A 20989-nucleotide genomic window follows, 5' to 3' on the forward strand; every position below is an offset into this window, starting at 1 on the left:
GGTTCTGGGAGCAGAGTGCGGCTGCGGGGCAGGGGCGCGAGAGCTCCCAGCACCCAGCAGCTCATCTTTTGTGTGCAACACTGCCAGCATTGCCCCCGCATCCCTCATTTGGGTTGCGACTCCGTGTTGGGAACCGCTGCTTTAGAGTCTTTAATCAAAAGTGTCAAACTTACCTGGAGCCCCAAGGCTGGATCCAGACCATAGGGTTCCTTGCACGTTGAATCCAGGCTGGGATGTGGAGGCAACTGTTCTGGCTGCCATAGTAGCAACAGGTTTGGAGGCAGCAAGAGGTCATGTGTTGCCAGAAGTCTGGGGGTGGTAGTAAGACTGGGGATGGGGGTCTGGCAGCAGTGGAGGTTTAGGGGTGGTTACCACACTGACCCCAACTTACTGCCAACATCTGTGGCCTGTGGAGCCAAAGGGCTCCATATTCTTTAGCAGGCCATACCCCCAAGTTTTGGTAGCCTTGTGGCTGGCTGTACAGGCTTGTGGACTGTATGTTTGATACCCTGACTTAAATTAATCTTAACACTTAAACACAAGTATTCCAGTGGACTTCAGTAGGCGACTCATTGCCTTAAGTTAGTGGTACCCAACTTGTTTCCCTGTGGGCTGGATGGACGGTGTTCAGGCTGACAGCAGGCTGGATCTGACTGGTTGGTCTGATTTAACATGTCCCGTGGGGCCTGATCCAGCTCTGTGTGTCCGTGTGTGGGGAGGCGGTCAGGGAGTGGCCCAGCCCCAGTCAAGCTGTATGGGGAGAGGGCATGACCCGACCTTGATCTGAGCTTATGAGGAGGAAAGGGAACATAGCTGGGCTCTGATCCTGCCACGTGGGGAAAGGGGGCGCGCTGTGGCTCTCACCTCGTTTGCTGTATTTGGGAATTTGTCAGTTGGAGAGGGGTAGCAATATTACTTGCCACTGTTCTTCTGCCACTAAATTTCCCAACCTTTGGGGAACTCTCTGTTCATCCCACCACCTCCCAGGCTGGGTGCCATGGCTTTGCAGGCCAGAGGTTGAGCACACCTGGCTTAAGTCTTTAAAGGTGTGGGGTCTCTAAGCAGCTTGACATTCCTGTTTAATAAAACATTATAGCTATTGCATTACATGTACAAATTGCATATGACATTTTCCATTCTGCTTCCTTGTATCACTTTTCTTTTTGATAATTTCTGTATTACTGAAAAATCAAAGTGTGTAGTATTTGGCACTCACTCCTAACATTTGTTATTCCTTCATGTATGATGCATATTTAAGTATTTCTCCATTATTTTCTCTGACTAAAGAATACTGAGATACTTTAGGATTAAAATGACGTTTTCCTTTTCAATGAGTGTGCAGATTTTAATTTGAGCATTGTTTGATATTTCCATTCTTTGATGCAGGGCTTGTCTATAATGTCACTCCATATATGGAGTATCACCCTGGTGGTGAAGATGAACTAATGAAGGCGGCAGGAACTGATGGTACAGATCTTTTTGATCAGGTAAGAGAACTCTGGGACTGAATGACATTTACTTTGTCAAATGGTACTTTGATAATTGCTCATTTTTGCAGTTCCTTGGTTCATTCCACTGCATAGTACAAATAACTTGGTCCGGCTCTGAAAATGAATATATTTGTAGCTGTTACATTGATGATGTGTGCTACTATTGTTAAGATGAATACTGTAATCTGTAGCATTTGACACTTGGGCTGTCTTTGCTTAAAAAACTGAAAACAGTGTCAGCAAGTCTGCCATTTGTGGCTTTATTTAAATTTAGTCATCTTTTCTTGAAAATGTATTTAGTGTTCTTATAAGTATTGTGTGTATTTTTGTACATGAGTTCACATACTCTTTTGTCAGTAAACACCATTTTTAAAAAGGTTACTTCATTTTTTTCATACTTGAATATATTTGATATGCCCTGTGTTTTTGATTCTTAGAGCAGAAATAAAGTAGAAGATAGTGTTTGAGATCTTTAGGAAACCTTTCAGTTGCTTGTATCATTTTGTCTTGGACGTCTTGGAAAGTGTTTAGTTAAATAAAAGGTTTACAGTGTGTGTGCATATTAGATGAAGCTCTTCCCAAAACTGATGCTGTTTTTATTAATTTATTTTTAATTAACTTAATGAGTTTATTTTTAGAAACATAAATATTCTTTAAATCTCGTCTTGACTTCTATGGCTTCCATGTACTGAGAAATAAATAGTAGGAATTTCAGTGCTTTTCTTAGTGTTTCACCTGTGTATCTCATAATGAAAATGCTAACGCAGAAAAGTACTGTAACGTCTACTATTGATGTATGTTCTTTCACTATACAAAAGCCATATGAGCCAGGAGATGAAATTTAAAGAAAATTTATTTCTAAAAACAAACTTAGAAATAATCTCCTGTTTATACATCAAGTTTGAAAGGTGGTTCACCTCTTTTAAGCACAATTGATCATTCCAGCTAGGGAGTTAAAGGCAGCTGGATGTGTTGGTAGTCATGTCATTCCTTGTGTGTGGTTAGCCTTTATCAGATTAGACTAATGAACCATTAGGCTCAGGCAGACCTTTGCCTTTCACATGACGTCTGATTTTGTTGTTTTTGTTTTGTTTAAAATATGTCTGTGGCTATTTAAATTTGTTTGTTAAGGGATTTTACCATCAGCTTGAAAAAAGTGGAGTAAATTGATGCAATGGCCTTTTCATTTGGATTTTTTAAAAAATTATTTAGGTTAATGCTCTTGCATGCAAAACTGTGATCATAGGCAGAAATCCCTTTATGTGGAGATGTTTGTTGTAGGAGCTTGGTGTCAGAATCGTATAGGAGGAGGGCAGGAAGGTATCTTCAGAAGTTATCTAGTGACCCCCTGTCTGAAAAAGGATCATCCTTATCCAAACTATCCTGTGCAAATCCATAATCTAAACTCTTAGTAAAATTGCTGCTAACCCTGACACAATACATGACACAGCACTGTAACCTGCCACAGGTATGGCAGAGGAACCACAGCAGTCAATGTCCTATCAATGTGCTGAGCTAGTGTCCTTCCCAAAAGTCCACCCAACTTCAATTCTTACCTCCTTTAGTGTTTAGTGGAAAACTCTGGTTCTTGTGCTCTAACTTCAAGCACAAGCACTCTTTTACATATTATAAATGTATATTTTATTACATATAGTTACACAAATGCAATTTATTACAAATAAGCATGTAAAAAAACTGCTTCTCATACAGGTTCACCGCTGGGTCAATTATGAGTCTATGTTGAAGGAATGTCTTGTTGGAAGAATGGCACTCAAACCTATTGCCCTCCCCAAAGGTATGTTTTATTGAAATGAAACACTTTAAAACCATACTTTAGAAATCAGGTTATTTAAGAGCCTTATGACAACTAAAATCATCAGTCTACCAGGTAAGATAGCACTCTGAAGCAAAGGAGTGGATTTAAGCCCCTGGCAGACATTACATTTACAGTATGACTAACCTGTTAATCGTGTCATAAATAGTAACCTTACCACAGGCAATTAGTGACACAACAACATGAGAAACGAGCTGCAAAAATATTCCATAAAATATGTGTAATTTTGTGGCTATTTTCCTTCACAGCTTAAACTGAATGTATGTGTAGCCTGATGCAGGGTGCACAGTCGGGCTTGGTTGACAGCTTTCCTTGAAGTTGGCAGATTGGCAGCTGTACGGTACAGACATGCATGGGGTCCCCCCTCTGGTAGGGGCTGAGGAGCAGGGTATATTTTGGTGCTGGGTTATGGGGAGCTGCGGAGTTTCCTGTGACCCAGCAGATTCACTGCTTTGCCCTGCTGCTTCCAAGGAACTGTGAAGCAAGATAGTTGACACATCCCAGCCATGGAGACTGTGATATTGGGAAGAGGTTCCTTGAACTTGGGGTCCCCATGCACTAGGACCTTTCTGGCATCCCCATCACACAGGGACCCCAGGATCAGGGGACCTCTCTCAGGTTCTAGGCTCTGGTGCACTAGGACCTTAAAAAACTGCATGCACAGGTAGACTGGACACAAGATTTTTTGACATCCTTGTTGATGGGGCTCTGGGATTAGCCCCAGTGTGGTCCTGGGCCTGGGATCTACAATCTATTGATTGTTGGTCACAGCTCTGGGACCATAATGGACTCTCAGACTAGCTCCAGAACAGTCCCAGAGCTGGGTCTGACTACCAGCTGATTGTTGGTTCAAGCCCTGGGACCCCATCAGAGTCTTGAATTGGCTGTAATGCTTGAGTCCTAGCCTGAAGATCTTATTGGAGTCTCTACAGCCCTGGGACCACACCAGATCATGCCAGGTTTCAGGCATCTGGCTATCAACTGGCTGGTGCAGGAGAACCCAGTATCATAATCCCAGTCTTGCCCTGCATTGGCAAGTAGTAATGGCATGATTGAGAGCTCATCTCCAGTCTCAAAATAGTGTCCTGCCATGCATTTGTAGCACAGTAGGAGGCATGACTGTTGGGGTAAGGGATCAAATCCCATCACTCCATTAAATGAACATGAGCCAGGGTCTTACTTATGCACATCTGATTTTTCCCAAAGTCATCTGGCATGTACATCGCCTTTTTGTTCATAATATGCTTTTGTATTTATTTTCAGTTGGTCAGTTATTGGGAAGCAGAAAGCTCAGTAGGGTTGACTTCTTACTTATCATAAGCCCTTGGCCAGCTCCCTTTACTATACTTTACTATATTGCTCCCTTTGCAAATTCAGAACCCTGTTAAACTGAATTGTGGCTTTCTATATTGTATATCCACGAGGTAATGTTTCTTTGAAATTTCAGTATATCCATCACTCAGTCACACCCTCAGGAGCATTCTCTGTTTATTATTTGTCTCTCTGAATAATATGAAGTACTTGCAGTACTCAGATAAATACCTTACTACCTGTGTTTTTCAGGCTTCTTCAAACTTTGAGGTTTAGGCCTTCAAGGAGAAAGTTTCACCTAATGATCTTTCTTTCACAAATTCTTTCCTAAATGGAAACCCAAAACTGATTGGTGCTTCCTTGATTCTGGGAGAGAGAGAACATACATCAGCCTTTAATTTCTGAGAGGTTTTAATCTCTTATATTTAGGGACCTGCCAAATTTTCAATTTTGTGGATTCTGTGAAATCTGGCATTGCCTGTGAAATCTGCGGCGGGGGGGGGGAAATAACTTATGGAAAAAAAATGCTGGCTGCTCAGAGGGAGCCAGCAGTCCTCAGTGTGCTGTGGCAGCCCTGTGTGCTAAGGAACAGAGGGGCTGCAGGCAAGATGGCTATCGCTCCCACTCACCGCTCATTGGCTGGAAGGGCTTCCTGTCTTGTGGCTCCACCCCTCTCCACCAACTGGTGGAGAGGAGCAGGCCTGCATGATGGACAGCCCTTGCAGCCAATCAGCAAGGGGTTCTAAAATTGCCCCCATGAATTAGGTAGGTCCCTACTTGTACTCATACTGTCTTATAAGTCATTTTCTCATTGTTAAGCCAGAAAGGGTTATTTCTGCATAGCAGGCCCTTGTCTTGGGTTGGAACCGGGCATAATTACTATGGAAACCAGGACAGGGTTAATATCTAAAAATGACTTTTTTTCTAGTTTTTAAATGGTATATTTTAGTATAAGTTTACATATTTATCAATAAATATTTTGTTTTCAGTTCTTAGTTTGCCTTGTAGATCTGTGTCGAATTGTAAAAACACTTATGTCTTAAAATGATATGGCCTGTAACTTTTATGTACTGTATATCTGATTCACATACTTGGAGAAAGTGGAATATTGGATTTTAGTGTTGCTGTCACTAATTTCATTCATGGTAGAGTTTTATAGTCAAATGCGTCAACACATGAAAGATCCACAAGAGAATGATTTAAGCTGTGGCAGATGAGTTGCAGCCACTTAAATTAGCCTTTTCAGGAGGCAAAATAAACCAAAAATGATAGTACCTCTTGAATTCATTGCAATCTACACTTCCCTGCAGACAGAGAGAGACAGCTGTGACTAAAAAGAATTGCAGCTAGTCAGAAGGGCATATACAGACCTTCTCAACTCTATCTTAGCATTTTGCTTCTAGTAGCTATGGTCGTTTAATTGTTGTTGCAGGGGGAAAAAACACTGCGCTTGTTTTGGCTTTTCTCTGTAAAATTCTTGATCTCTCATGATGAACTGAAAGCTTGATATTAATATCTGCAGTGTAAAGCTTTGGAGTGGCCAGCTGCATGCAAATGGCTAAATTGTTTATAAAGAATGCTTTACTTCAAATTTTGAAATAAAAGAAGCTTAGTTTGTTGAATGTTAATCGATGCAAGTAGAATTAAACAGATCTGCTGCTTTCCATAATCCATCAGATCATTCGTAGTAGTGTAATTTTAGGGTCCATAATAAATGCCCTTCAATCAAGGCAATATCTGATAATAGAATTATCAATATTTTCATTTAAAAATGCTAGTACGAAATAAGTTTTCTCATCAGAAGCAGTTTCCTTCAGGGGAATGAAACAATGCAGGATTCTATAATGAAGGTCTACTTTGAACTGTAGCAGGGGCAGGCAATTATTTCGGGCAGAGAGCCACTAACTGAGTTTTGGCAAGCTATCTAGGGCCACATGACAGGCAGCCAGGGCAGATTAATATTAATTTTCTAAATTTGTTAGGGGCCCCACAGGCTGGATAGAATGGCCTGGTGGGCTGCATCTGGCCCGTGGACCATATTTTGCCCACCCCACCGTATATAGTCATTCTTTGCTATTCTCTTTACTTAGTAAATTAGCAAGAATTCAGTAACACAAAGGTTATTACTACTAGGCTACCTTGACTCATAGTTTTATGTTTCCAAAACATTTTGTTTACCAAAATTTAAACATCTAAAAATAAGGCAATATTCAGTGTTGAGGTAAATCCCCTTACAGTGGGAATTATCTAGAAACACTCCACTCTATTTGCTGTACTGTGTGTTAAATCTCTCCACCATTCAACACAACTGGAGTAGCTTTGCAAAGCAGTAATTTTTGACACAAGAACACGGAACTGGAAGAGCCTTCCTTTTAGGTATGGAGTCTAGGACTGGCTTAGTAAAGAGTCTAAAAAGCTGAGGTTAAGTGGAGAGATGGGGCAAGAACAGGGACATAATATCTATAGGGGTCTACCTAAATTGTGGGGCTACTTACCAACCTGCTATTATTGTCATCTCAATTAGAAGTAAGAGTGGTGGATGTAAATGTTCCAGCCTGCTGATAAATTGCATAGATCTCAGTTGATGCCCTAGAATCACACAGTTTCTCTTTTTTCTGTTCATATTGAAAAGCCTAGAAAATGATGCATTTAGAATCTGTGCAATCTTATTTAATCTGCCTTGCCATTATGTATTACAATACCATCTTTAATGATGTTATTTCATACATTTCCCCTCCCCCCCAGGACCTCTGCCTTATTCATTACAAAGGCAACAATATTTCTGACAATTCCTAACTCTTGTAGTTTTGACTGTAGAACAGGGGTGGGTAAAATACAGCCCATGGAGGGACTTTGTCTGGCCTGTGGCACATCCTTCAGTCCCGCCTGGCTCAGGCATTGTCCAGCCCATGGCGTATCCTGCCATTCTGTGGGCACGCAGTGGGGCTGGGGCAGCTCCACAGCTTGACTGCCTTTCTAGGTAGCCCAGGTGGTGGCAGCTCCTTCTACCTGCTGCCACCGTTGGTCCGCTGGGAAGGACCCTGGTCTGCCCTGTGCCTGCTCCAGACTCACCCGCCCATGCTGAGCAGCAGCAGTGGCCGGGCAAAAGCTGCTGCGTGATGTGGGGGAAAAGCAGCCCCTCCCTTTTGACACTGCTGGTTTTTTCTCGCTGCAGCCACCTGGAGCCTGTGCCTGGGTTGCCCTCTGGCTCCTCTGCACTGCCACCATTGCCTCGCTGGGCTGCTGTGGTGGCGGTGGAGAGCAGCCACAGGGCAGCCTAAGTGTGGGCTCTGGGTGGCTGCAACAAGAAGGGCCCGGCAGCAGTGAAGGGGGGAGGGGCTGCTTTTCCCCCCACAGCTAGCATCAGCTTCTGCATGCTGCAGCTGCTGCTCAGCGTGGGCAGGTGGTCCAGAGCTGGCATGGCACAGGGCAGGGCAGGCCAGGGTCAGGGCTGTGCGTGTAGGTTACGGCTGATCCGTTCCGGCCAGGGCGAGTCCAGAGCAGGCGTGGGGCAGGCCAGGGTCGGAGTGGGGCTGTGTGCTGTTGGCAATGGTGGGGAGAAGCTGCAGGGCACGCAAGCACCAGGCTGTTGCGGGAGGAGAGGGGCAGGGAGTGGGGGATGCTGCCTGGCTTGCAGCAGTTTCCTAGAATTGCCTTTGTGGCCAGCAGGCTCAACCAATTGCCTGCCACTGCTGTAAAACCTGCATGTTTTTTGAACGTGGGTGGATGAGTGAGACGGGCAGAGAACATGGTTGGACGCAGTTTAATTTTTGAGCTTTGAAAAACATTGCCCTAATTAATCAGTGTTAGAATGCCTTGTTGTAAGTTTTTTTTTTCCTTCTGCACAACTGTGTAGTTTTTCTTTTTAATCCAACTTTTTGAATTAAACTATGGCAAACTGAATTTGCACATTAACTATGGCAACTATTTCCTAACTCAGTAATTGTTGACTTTTTTTAATATTCTTGTAGAATCTACTTCTGCTTTATCTGAAGAGAAGAAATGTCTAAATGGTAAGTTTCGACATGGAGTGGGGGGGCAGGGAATGGGGGAAAAAAAGTAGTATCCCAGAAAGTTAGCAAGAGGAATAAATGCATTTGAATATGGTGACACTGGAGTAGAGTTGGTTAGAAAATTGAAAACTACAGCTGACAGAATCCTAATGCTAGCTTTTGGTATTCAGCATTGAAAAATGAATCGCGATGGAGAAGTATGCCTTTGCTTCAGTACCCAGGTTTTAAAATTCTGAGTCGAGTACAAAAATGCAGGCTTGGATTTGTCTTTGATCTTGTTTCTGTTTTTCTGGTTCTGTCCCCTCTTGTATCTTAGGAATGCTGCTTCTGAGTTCTCACTTTCTGTTTTCTTTTCTTTGCCTGGTGCCTTTCATGTTTTCTCTCTGCACAGAATGTCTTCACAATCTCTCTCAAATCTTGCTGAGAAAAGGCTGGCTTCTTTCTGTTTTAATATTTATAATAAGTAGTTCCCAAAATTAGAGGTTTAGTATTTTTACAGGTGTTTACACAGCATGCATTATGTAGTCAAACCAAGTTACTACTTTCCCTGACTTTCATTCTGTGCCATTTAGACTAACAGCTCTGTGGTAGAGAGACTTTAACCAGATGTCAGAACTTGATTAATAATTAGACTTCTGGGGGCACAGGAAATTAGAAAATTAATTCCACTTACAATGTGACCTCAGAGTTCTTCAATGAACCTTTATTGCTAAGCATTTTAATTCAAACAGAAGACTAAAGCCCCTGGCACATGTTGCAGTTATTATTGCAGTTAATGCATTAATTGCACCTAAATAGTAGAAGTGCTGTATGTTCAACCAATTTATAGTGCCATAAAGAGGTAAACCAGCCACAAAGTTATTCTGCACAATAATTGGAACATCTTTGTAGCTTGCTTGCATGGTGCCATAAATTGAATGTATATCATCCCTATGCATTGGCATAGAGATAGAGTCGGCATTGGGTCCTGGTCTGATGCCAGAGAAGATCAGGTTGCAAGATTCCGTGGCAAGGGGAATTGAGAGGCTTCGGCTGCTGGAACTTAACAACTCCTGAACCTGGCAGCCTTTTCTGCCTTGCCCTACACCCCCTGTAGTGCAAGGCACTTGAAAATGCTGGATAGTGTGGAGCTGGGCTGAACCTGAGCTTTTTAGACATCCCAGGGCACAGGGACACTTGGATGGGGGAGACGGTCCAAACCTAGATTTCCAATGCCTTGAGACATCTAAAATCCATATGTGCAACTTGGTTGTCCTGGGGTTGGGCCAACAATCACCTGATTGTCAGACCTGGCCCTGAAAGCCCTGGGTCTCAAACTGGTCAGGGTCAGGTCTGACATTCGGATGCTTATTGGAACTGCCCTCAGGGTCTTGGACCTAGGGTTGTCTGGTATGGGTCCAACAATCAGTTGATTTGTCAGACCTGGCCCCAGTGTCCCTGTCTCTCAAACTCAGCTGGGACTATCAAGGCCAGATCAAACACCCCAAGGTCTGGATTGCTGTGATTGCTGTCATCTCTTTGTTAGACCTACCCTTCAGGATCCCGAGCCAACCTGGGGTCAGCTAATTGCCAGATCTGGCCTCAACAGCCCTGGTCTTAAACTGGACCCAGCAATTTTAGGGTTGAGCTGATTGTTAGACCTGTCCCAACCAGCCCTAAGTTTTGAAACTGGTGAGCTGGGGCAGGCCTGGGTCCAGAACAGAGTTGCCTCAAGCTTTGTCTGCAGGGTTTGGCTTGAAGGCAGCTTAGCAATGGCACGATGGATATTAAAGGTATTTCATACCCCATCTGAAACATTGTGCCTCCTGCTATGCATGTCTGGCAGGACAGGCAGCTTGGTATTTGGAATTCAGCATAAAATTTTCTCCATTTCCAATTATGTCAGTTTTTTTTCCCCCTCAAACATCTGCCAGGGGCCTAAGTATAACATTATTTTCAGTAACCATTGATTTCTTCTGCTTTCTTATGCTAGTCTACCAAGTCCGTTGCTTTTTATCCTCTCAACTTAATTGTCCTGTTGAGAGCCTTGGGTTTGCCTAAACTGGAAGAAAAGGGAAAAAATGATCAAATATACTCACGTAAGATACTGCCTACTTTTATTTGCAGACTGACTTACTGAGATCACCAGAAATTTAGCAAGAGATCATAAGCATAGCTTGTTGCTTTTTGATTTTGCTTTCTAACTTGGAGGCAAAACTTCTCTAGTGAGATAAATTTGACCCATTAAACTTCCAGCATTAATTTTAATGTTTTTTTTCTAATAGTCGTGGTCTCTGATCAGAAATCAACAATTCTTAGTTTTGTAACCTAGTTTATTCAACATCACATCAAACTTTAATGAACTTGTGAAGATTTTTAATTTTTTTTAAATAATTCATTCTAGGAAGATTGTCTTGTATATTTTTCAGATGACTTTCGTAAGATGAACTGTCTGTTAATCATATTTTTATTAGTTTTGCTGCAAATTGAAGATAAAAAGTTAACACTTGGTCCCAAGTTTAAGGCTTTCTTAATATTCCCTTGCTGCTCTATTTTCTTCTATTTCTATTTGTATCTTTTTATCTGTCTCTTAATTTCATTTTGTTGCTTTGTAATAGCAGGTGCACATACATGTACATGTACACGTACACCCCCTCCCCCCAAAAAAACCCTCTAATCCTATTATGCTCCATCCTGTCTACTGCATGTAGTTTATTGCCCTTATGCATACTGAATAGTATCTTTCATCAGGTGTAGGGCCAATGAAGTAAAAAGGTCTGTGCATGTTGTTAATGGTGTGGGCAAAGGCACACTTAGAATGGCTTCAGATGGGGAGGAAGAGCAGCTGCTTGGGACCGTGCAGCAGCTGTTGTGTTGTAAGTGTTATACATGCAGAATTTTTCAGAATTCAAGTTAACAAAATTGTCCTTAATTTGAACCTGGATGAAGCAGTGTTAATGGTGTACAGGTGCATATATACATAATAGCATAACAGCTGCTCTCTAGAGCAGCAGCTCCCCTCATTTTAAAGCCACTCCAAGTGTGTATTTGTTCATACACTCACTGTGAGTAGTTAATGAAACTGGCTCTGGAGTTTAATCCAGTCTTAGGATAGCTTGATGCAGTGGAGAGCAATCTTTTTGGCAGGCATGCCACAAATTAGTCCTGCAACCCCCACCCCAAGCAGTAACATCACTCTCCATCTCTATTCTTACAACTCAGCCTAACTTTTGTCCACTCAAATTCCTTCCACCTGCTTGATATTACAGATCATAATAAATGTCAGGCTTTTCAGTTTTCTCCACAGGCATAATGACCAGTTTGCTGCCTTGCTTTTGGTTTTAGGGAGGAGGACTAAATGTGAATGTGAACCCTTGCTTAGATTGATGCTTGAATACTTTTCTGCCTCAGTGTCACCTGGGTTAGTGATCAGGATATTTGCTTTGGAGGCTGAACAGTGAATGTTCCCTGGACAGTGGTCACTCACTGTCATTTAAAGTAGGGGGGAAATAGCTACCGGGAAGAAAAAGCCACTGGTGGAAGCAGGTAGCTTAATGTTGTAAATCTCTAGTGAGGCACTGAGCATAAAACAGGTTTTACAAGGATTGAAAAAATCCTTCCTTGGTTGAATAATGGTAAATCTAAAGTAGTATACGGCATGAATACACACATACACACATCCAGAGTGATTCTCTAAGTGAACTGTCTTGTTAGTTTAGTTAGGTAGGACTAACATTCTAATATTTTGAGAGTTCGCTATAATACTAGCTGTTAAGAATATGGTAATCCCTACCGGTACAGTTATCTATCTCTGGCTTCCCAGTGCACGTTGCACATAAAACAAGCTCATAGCAATGGAGAGGAGAACAATTACAGTACATTTAGCATGGTTATATGCCAGTTGTCTGTGGTGTTTGGATTGTATGAGAAACAAATGTCTGAAGTGGAGGTTAGTGTTGTGATCACATGAAAGTCCATTCTCTGAGGGGCAGTTGGTAAGAAGCCTATAAATCCCTATAATTATTAATGTCAACACAAACACCAAGTATTCAGGAAACACAGCTATAGTGTGAAGTAATTTAAAAAAATCTCTGGATTTAATATGAGAAATGGAAATTTTCACTTTGGGTGGGTGACTGTCAATGCAAATGTTTTAAACAGCTCTTATTTGTTTCTCTTTTTTAGGCATGCTTCCTGAAAGTAAAATATTGGGTACTTCTAAAACTTTAGCTCCAAGGTATTGAGCTGTATTACTTCTCCATGTTGTTTTCTTGTTAAATAGCTCTTAGCAAATGTAGTGAATTTTTTTCATACAGAGAGCACAACAGATGTTTACATGGGGAATATATATCATTATCCTCTTCTTACAGATAAGGAAATTTTGGCCTTGGGAAAGTTACCAAAACATCAGGTTTCTAGGAGTGCAGGGAGAATAAGATCTGTTTATTCCTGGTAATATTGTAGTTTCTCTGGACTGTACTCACTCTGACTTGTGATTCCTGCCATTTGTTTTTCTATATTGCAATATGTATTGATGATTTAGTTTATGTAGTTATTACATAAAGTAGTACCCACTATCTCTTGTATTAAAGCCTGAAATTATTTTGCTTAAATACATTTTTTGAAAAAGGCTACTAGGTAAGTGTACTCTGAGTATATCATTGCTGGTAACTCAGGAGGGCCTCTACTCAGCAGACAATTATGTGGTTCTGCTACATCAAAGAAAATTGACTCAAGGCAGGGCTTTCATAGAGTGGGAAGTGGCCAGTGCAGCTCTGATTATATTGATTTAATGTTAATACATTTGTGGAAGGACTGCACAAGTATTGTGCTGTGTGCCAGTCTGTTTCTATCTCCTAATGACTTTTTCTACCATCTCGCTCTTCCAAGTCGGCTTCGTGATTTGTGCAAGCTGTTATGAAATTTTTCATGGTTAAGAGTGACTGTTAAGTGAGATGAGGATTGAGCTCAGTAGGGATGTTTGGAAAGTGCAGAGCTGAAATAATGTTAGCCATGATGGTCCAGAAAATATTTTAAAAGTAAGGGTTTTTTGTGAAATCTTACATCGAAGCCCCTAGGTGTATCTGGATGAGCATGGACATGTGGTATGTGGTGCTGCAGACTTGTACGCAACACCGCATATGTAGGCGTTCCCCGTGCTGCTACTTTGCAGCATGGGGCGGAGGTCTGGGGAGGGGGAAGAGGGTTCTTGACCCTGGGAGAGATGTTCTTGACCCTATTTTCTCATTGGAAGAGATGTTAGATCAGCTTATTGGCCCAAAGTACCCTTCTTGATCTGGCCCAGGCCTAAGAAAGGGCACTTAATGCTCAATGATATGGTTAGTCCAGTAAAAGATAATCAGCAAATCGCATAAACAGTCTCCAAATGTACATTTATTTGATTTCTAATTTCACAGAGAAAGTTCTGCTCAGAAGCTGCAATTTAAATGTATTATTTGTGTGCTCAAAAAGATTTGTAACTCTTCTCTTTTTTTTAAATATTTCACAGTTATGATTGGTTCCAAACAGATTATTCTGTCACAGTTGTCGTATATACTAAACAAAAGGTAAATGAATTTTGTCAAATAAGAAAACACCATCCAACTGTGAAATACTATTTCTGACATTAAATTTCAAATTAACATTTAAAAATAACAATTTCATGTGGTCTGAATTTCCTTTTTCTTGAACAAGGACATGAATTCAGAACTGGTGATACTTGACTATGAAGATTCTAGATTGAGAGGAGAGATCATCATAAGGGACTACTCGTATCTCTTAAATATTGGTACGTGTTTCAGTTTTTCAGTAGGGGAACGTATTTGAATTCTGCCAACATTTAAAACCCCCCCCTCCTAATAAATGTTTCTATTTAGAGAGAGATCTTTTGTATGCTATGTCTCTCTTTTACATAAATAGTTATGTTGATTTATTACTCTAAAGATCTGAATTTACAGGTTTATTTTTTTTCATTAATATTTATGTGTGTTGTTCTTAAGACGCAAGAAATGGGTTGTAACAACAAACTGGAAGTGTTTTTTTTTTTTTTAAATTACATTCACAGTTAAGTATGTAGTGCTGATAACTGTAAAAGTGTTATGTCAGTATTCAAAAAAGTTAGCTATAAATCAATTAGCCTGACCTAAATCTGTTGATGTAGTTTTATAGAGCAGTCTGGACACATTCAAAAAATGTGTTAATACAAGTAAATGCAAGACAGGAGTTTAGACCCTAGCTACAAAATGTGGGGTGGGGGCTGTATATTAGAGTGCAGTGATTCTGTGTAGAATATAAAGGTCATACTGGATAAACATTCAGTTTTGTGTGATGCTGTTGTAAGGAGTGTAGCAATCCTCAGATGTATAAACAGGAAAGTAGTAGAAATAGGGAGCTGATTTTTATCATACCACTGTTGCTGAGACCTACGCTGTTATTGCAATATTGCTTACCATTGTAGTGTCAGCATTCTTAAGAAGGATGCTAAAAAGCTTAAAATGATTCAGAAAAAAAGCCACAAAATATTTCAAAAGTTAAAGAAGGCAATTAAGTCTCTGGGTGAGACTTAATTACAATCTTTTAACTTATGGGAAGACGTTTGTAAGGTGACTCTCTTTTTAATACTCTTTACTGCAGAGAAAATACTGGTATGAAATGTTTCGTTGACTGAAAATTCAAACCAGATAAATTGAAATAAAGATCTTTAAACGGAAAGACTTAACCACTGCAGCAAACTCTCAAAAGAAATAGTAGATTTTCCATCTCCTGTTGTCTTAAAACCCAGACTAGATGCTACTTCTGGAAGTTATGTTTTAGCCAGTCAAATTATTGGTCTCGCTACAAGAATTATTGAGTGACATTTTAGGTTATGTTTTGTATAGGAAGTTTGTATTTGATGATCTAATTCTCTGCTCTGGCTTTAGGCTATATAAAAAAGCTTGTTCTTTTATTTATTTTAGAGCTAAGTAATGCTGTTCAGGAAGATATTGCTGGTAAGCTGTTTATGTATTTGTTTGGGGGTTTTTTTTGTTTGTGGTTGTTTTTCTCTCTCTGCTCCCTAACCTAGGGAACCTAACCATTTAGGTTGGATCTAGCCTACCAAGCTGGAGAGGAGCTTGGGTCAGGGGCTTCACCTACGCTGCACTGTGACCCGCAGGAGGAAGAAATGGCAGTGGTGCCCTGGTATTATTGCCAGAATTCCTTGGACTTGAGCCATGTCATTCAATCAGCTGCTGGAAAACCTTGCTTATTCCTTCCCTAAAACTCGAACGTCAAAACAGTTTACTTTATTCCCAGTTTGATTAATAAATATTTGTTTAGCAAAAAGTTGATAGCTTTCTTTAAACATTTTTTGAACAGTCAGACTTACAGTTTTCTACTTTGCGGTATTAGAAGTCCCAAAGAATGTATATGTTGCTTTTCAGGAATTTTGCTTGGGATTAATGTTTGTACTAACATTAATTATTTGATTCAAAGATTGAGTAATTGAAAACAAATGTATATAATTAAGGAAAAAATTATGTTGTGAGCAAGCTTCCATATTTATTATACAGTATATAATATATGAATAGGAATGACTATAAAATCACAAGCGTCTCCTAGTAAAGTAGGAAGACAATGAACACTGTGTGTGTGTTAGAGTTTCTGTTTTTTAAACTTCCTTTTTTAGGAAGGTAGTTCCTAGACTTCTCTTAGAAGTTCAGCATTAATTTTGATTGTTGAAAAAGCTGACAGTTTAAGATAAATCCATCTTGATGCCTGAGAAATACTTAACATAGAATGTTGATAGTGATTTGGTCCCCTATATGCATTAGATTGGATTAATTAGTTTTGTTAGAATATTTTAGGCCTACAGTGTAGACTGTCACTTTTCCATGTTTATGCAAACAGTGGGACATTGCATCAGTGATGAACAATTGATATTTTTGATTTCATGAGTATTAACTTCTTGACCATAGTTCCTAAATATACTGTGATGCCTTCTTTATCTATGCATAATAACTTACCCTTATGTTTTTCAGTTAATTTTCAATATGTGTTAAGGTTACCCTTGAAGTACATTTTAAATATGATATTTTACTTGAAAACAGTGATCCCAAACTAGTCGGTGGCCAAAGTAAATAAAAACTTTCAATAAAAAGTTTGTTGATGAGGCTTCATTGAGGTCCCCAAGATATTTTGCAGGATTTGATCTTGCAAGTTTTGGAACTACAGATTTAACACAATTCTATATGTTTTGAGAAGTTATTGGATACTAATTCTTGTTGAAATTTATTATAATGAAAATTAAATTAAACAATACCTTTTGTGAAAAAAATCATTACAACTAAAAATATGGAACTCTTTTTCTCCCTCTGTTCTTCTAAGTGCATGTTGCTGAAAAGGTGGGAAAGGTAGAAATTGTCCTGAAGAAAAAAGATAATATTCCTTGGAAAAAGCTGGGACAACCCTTGGAGAGTCATAATTCATTTATCAAGCACACAGACCGAGGTACATAGTCTCACTCCTTTGACAATTGTGTTTGTTCTTTCTCTCTTTGAGGCAACAACCTGCTATACTGCAGATCCAAGTAGCTTTCCCAAAGGGCAAGGGACAGATTTGTGTTTCTGCACAGTAGCCCTTGCCTTTTATAGTCAGAATTTCACCTGCTCCCAGAAGGGGTCTCTGGTTTTCTGCTAGAGAGACTGTGACTGCATTCTTAATATGCTTGCCACCTCTGAGGCATGAGAGAACCCTGAGATCCCAGTGAAAGCAAACAATGCAGGAGCATTAAGCTTAGACAGTGGATGACCTTTGGATAGCCAGCTGGCAATAAAAGGCAAATTTCCACTAAGAAATAAACTTCTAAGGGCGCCCATTTCAAACTGTCATCAGCTCTGCCTCCCAACTCTGATACAGATGGATTAGTATCTGATAGGGCTGTGCAAAGCTTTGGTCCCTGATTTGATCTGGCTCAATTCGGTGACTGAATCTCCGAATCTGAATTGAATCAGGAGACCCTTTAATCTCTCTGAATCGAATCGGAACACTTCTGAATTGATTTGGAAAGATTCAGCAATTTGGACACAGACACAGCTTTAAATGTCTTTTCTACATACCTCAAGATACCAGGCGGCTCGTGAATGCTGTGATGATGGGTGGATGAAGCATCCCACAGGAGTGCAGGGGGCTTCCCAGCATGCTTGGCACCCGGGGAAGCATGGGGGACTCCCCGGCAGACCCGGAACTGGACCAGAAGTACTTCCAGTCCACTTTCGGTTTTGCCGCCAAGCATGCAGGGGCCCCTTGCGCTCCTGTAGGACACTCCGTCCGCCCTATCTTCGCAGCATTCACGAGCCATGCCTGGTACCTCAAGGTAGGTAGAAGAAACATTTAAATCTGTGTCTGTGACTGAATCACTGATTCTCCGAATCAGCATCGAATCTTCAAATTCGTCGGAATCAAATTGGGGACAGTGATCCAAATAAACTAATTGAATACAGCCTATTTCGCACACCCCTACTATCTGACTCCTTGGCAACTTGGTGGTTTTGAGTATGCGACTGACGTTGTGTTACGTTCTTGAAAGTCATCTGACCAAAACTTGCAGTTGTTTTTTGCACCATTCTGCTTGGCTTATGCTGATGTGACTGTCTGCACCCCTGTTTAAAAGCCTGTAGGTTAGTCTGACTTATTTGACTTCCTTTTGTTTCATCTGGTAGCAGAATTACAGATTACCAAGAACTAATTGAGAATAGATCCTGTCTTTAGTCTCTTACTAGATTTGTGTAGTTGTTTACACTTTAGTTCCTCCTTTCCCCAACTTGAAAGAACCCTAGTGTCTTGAGTTATTAATATGGTCTGACAATAATACACAGCTGTTTTTAAATCACTTGGTATCTTAGCTTTGTGGAAGGTCATTTTTAGCTTCAGAATCTAGTGACTCATCTTTCTTTTATATTAGATTTTATAACCATAAGATGCTGTTCACTTTTCTCCATGTAAAGATGACATCCCAGGTTATCTAAGTTATCTGCTACCCAGAATGTAACTTGTTGCTCACTTAGAATGGTATATATCAGGAGTAGGCAGCCTACGGTCTACAGGCAGCAAATGATCCATGAAGATTTTAACTAACTCTGCTAAGCTCTGGGACCCAGCAGTCTTGAGCTGCTTTAGCAGGAACTGGGACAGAGGCACCAGCCAGCATGTACTTGCTCAACTACAGACTCAACAGAGCAGCTGGCTAATAAGTCAGAAAATGTTGTGCTTGTTTAATTGCAGTGGGTGGGGGTACTCTACAGGTGGGAACCGTGTACGGGGGTGGGCGAAGAGGGGTGTAATGCAGTGCTGTATGTGCAATTTTGCAGTGCAGTATGTGAGTAGGGGCTGCCTATCTCCATCTTCCCTTAGGTGTGCAGGGCCTAGGAACATTTCTCTCTAGAGCTTACAGGGAGGAGGGGAAGAAAGGGCATCATTCTCGTGGGTGCTCCTTGTGTCCATCCCACTATGCAGAAACTGCGAGGAGCTGGGATGAGTGACTAAAATGTTCCTGGAGAGCTGCATCTACAATCAGTTTGGTTCCAGTGTCAGCCAGGCAGTTTGCAGTCCCTGCATATGTGCTTCTATGAAGAAACCACCTGCTGCTGAAGAAAAGGGAAGTTCATAGTGGGTGTTGAGTGTTTGATGGTCAGTGGGCGTATGATTACTCTTTTGTGCAATGCGAAGGCAAGGCAATGTCTTATTTGCCAAGACACTTTTAGCATTCAAAGAATACAGTATCAGGTATCATTTTGATACACATCATAAAGAAAAGTATGACTGCTTGGTCAATTTAGGAGTGACAGAATAGAAGCTTTCAGAAACACTTTGTTTAATCAGCTGGATATTTTTAAAGGACACATTGAGCAAAACCTAGTGGGTATTTGATCTAGTTATGTGGCAAAATTGATTGCTGATGGCAGATCTTTGATAAACAGACAACTTTAGGGAAAAAAAATGTATAATGAAAATAATTAAGGAGGTATGTCCTGAAAAGTAAAATTTAATAAATGGTGTAAGTCTTTCTCTTCATATTTTCAGTAGAAAAATTGAAGATATGGAGTTAGATTTGATTTGCACACTGAAAGAGGGGGCCAAGATGTTTGAATACTTGTCACTGGCACTTTGTGAGAACGGTGACATGTCCAACTGCTTCTATTTGTGTGAGGAATAGGTTCTGTGGAGCTTAGAGCTCTTCAGCATTTCAGCAGAACAGCCAGAGGAGATGGCTTGTTTCTCTAAATGTGTGAAGCAGTTGACATGCATCAGCTGAGCTAGGAGAAACCAAAATGCACACAACAGATGATGCATGAAACCACGGGATGTCACATTGGTGTAATTAATAGACTACATCAATAATGACATGCAAAAATTGCATGGTGACCCTCCTATGCAACATCACTGCATTAGATACTAACAGTTGTTGTACAACAAGGTCTTACTGTGGGAATCTGTCATGGTTAGCTTGGGGGTGAATTTCATTCAGGGCCATGGCTTGATCTGTTTGAACATTTTCTTGCTGATGTTGAAGCAGAATATGGAGATACTGTGTACTTCACATAGGGTGAGGTAGCTGAGGTGCCCCGAGCAAGAGGCGGTGGCTGCTGCAGCAGAGCAGAGCTGGGCTCTCTTTTCCCCCCTCCCCCCACCTTGCTGTCTGCTTTCTTGGGCTCAGGCAGGACACACACATACACACACCTCCTCACTTCTGCATGCACTCCTGGGGGGTGGGCAGGAGAGACCAGTGCCCTCCAGAACTGCGTGGGGTAGGGGTGGGCGCAGGATGCCCACTGTGGGCTCAGGCTCCTGCCCTGCCCTGGGGCCTATGCAGCCTGGTGGTTGTGACCGAGTGCTGCAGGGAACAGTGGGGCCACGTAGGGATTTCCTTGCTGCTGCAAGTTCCGTGCTGCCCTGGCAATATGTCCCCTGCACGTGCAGCAAGCAGGGGCAGTGGTGCAGGGCTGTACCCCTCATTGTTGCTGCACAGGCAGGGGACGCTTCTTCAGGACAGCACAGAGCTTGCAGCAGCACGGAGATTCCTGTGTGGTCCTGCTGTTTGCTGCAGCACTGAGTCACACCTGCTGGGCTGCAGAGGCCCGAGGAGAGGACAGCAGGGCAGAGGCCCATGCCCACAGTGGGCAGCCTGCATACAGATCTGGGGGTATGGATTCCCCCTGTCCCCTCAGGAGTGTGTGCAACGGTGAGGAGCTGGTTCCACACACCCCCACCCCCCAGACAAGCCACCTGTGGCCTTGTTCTGCTCCCCACCGGGGTCCTGCAGCTGCGCATTGCAGCCTCGGGTCCCAAGCTCCATACACTGCCTGGCTGGGTAGCAGCCCCAGCCT

At 41.6% G+C, this 20989-nt stretch overlaps 1 protein-coding gene across 1 annotated transcript in view; it reads left to right on the plus strand.

Annotated features, from left to right (window-relative positions):
* LOC109312124 (cytochrome b5 reductase 4) overlaps positions 1-20989 on the plus strand; it is an 84954-nt gene that overhangs the window by 8606 nt on the left and 55359 nt on the right. Inside the window, exons 3-10 of the mRNA XM_019538169.1 lie at positions 1387-1487; positions 3201-3285; positions 8607-8648; positions 12813-12864; positions 14137-14194; positions 14322-14415; positions 15584-15616; positions 16992-17114. Of these exons, the coding sequence (XP_019393714.1) occupies positions 1387-1487; positions 3201-3285; positions 8607-8648; positions 12813-12864; positions 14137-14194; positions 14322-14415; positions 15584-15616; positions 16992-17114 (588 nt within the window). The remainder of the gene's footprint in view (positions 1-1386; positions 1488-3200; positions 3286-8606; positions 8649-12812; positions 12865-14136; positions 14195-14321; positions 14416-15583; positions 15617-16991; positions 17115-20989) is intronic.

Source organism: Crocodylus porosus, unplaced genomic scaffold (assembly GCF_001723895.1).
Source record: "Crocodylus porosus isolate Cpor-Errol unplaced genomic scaffold, CroPor_comp1, whole genome shotgun sequence".
Classification (NCBI taxonomy): domain Eukaryota; kingdom Metazoa; phylum Chordata; order Crocodylia; family Crocodylidae; genus Crocodylus; species Crocodylus porosus.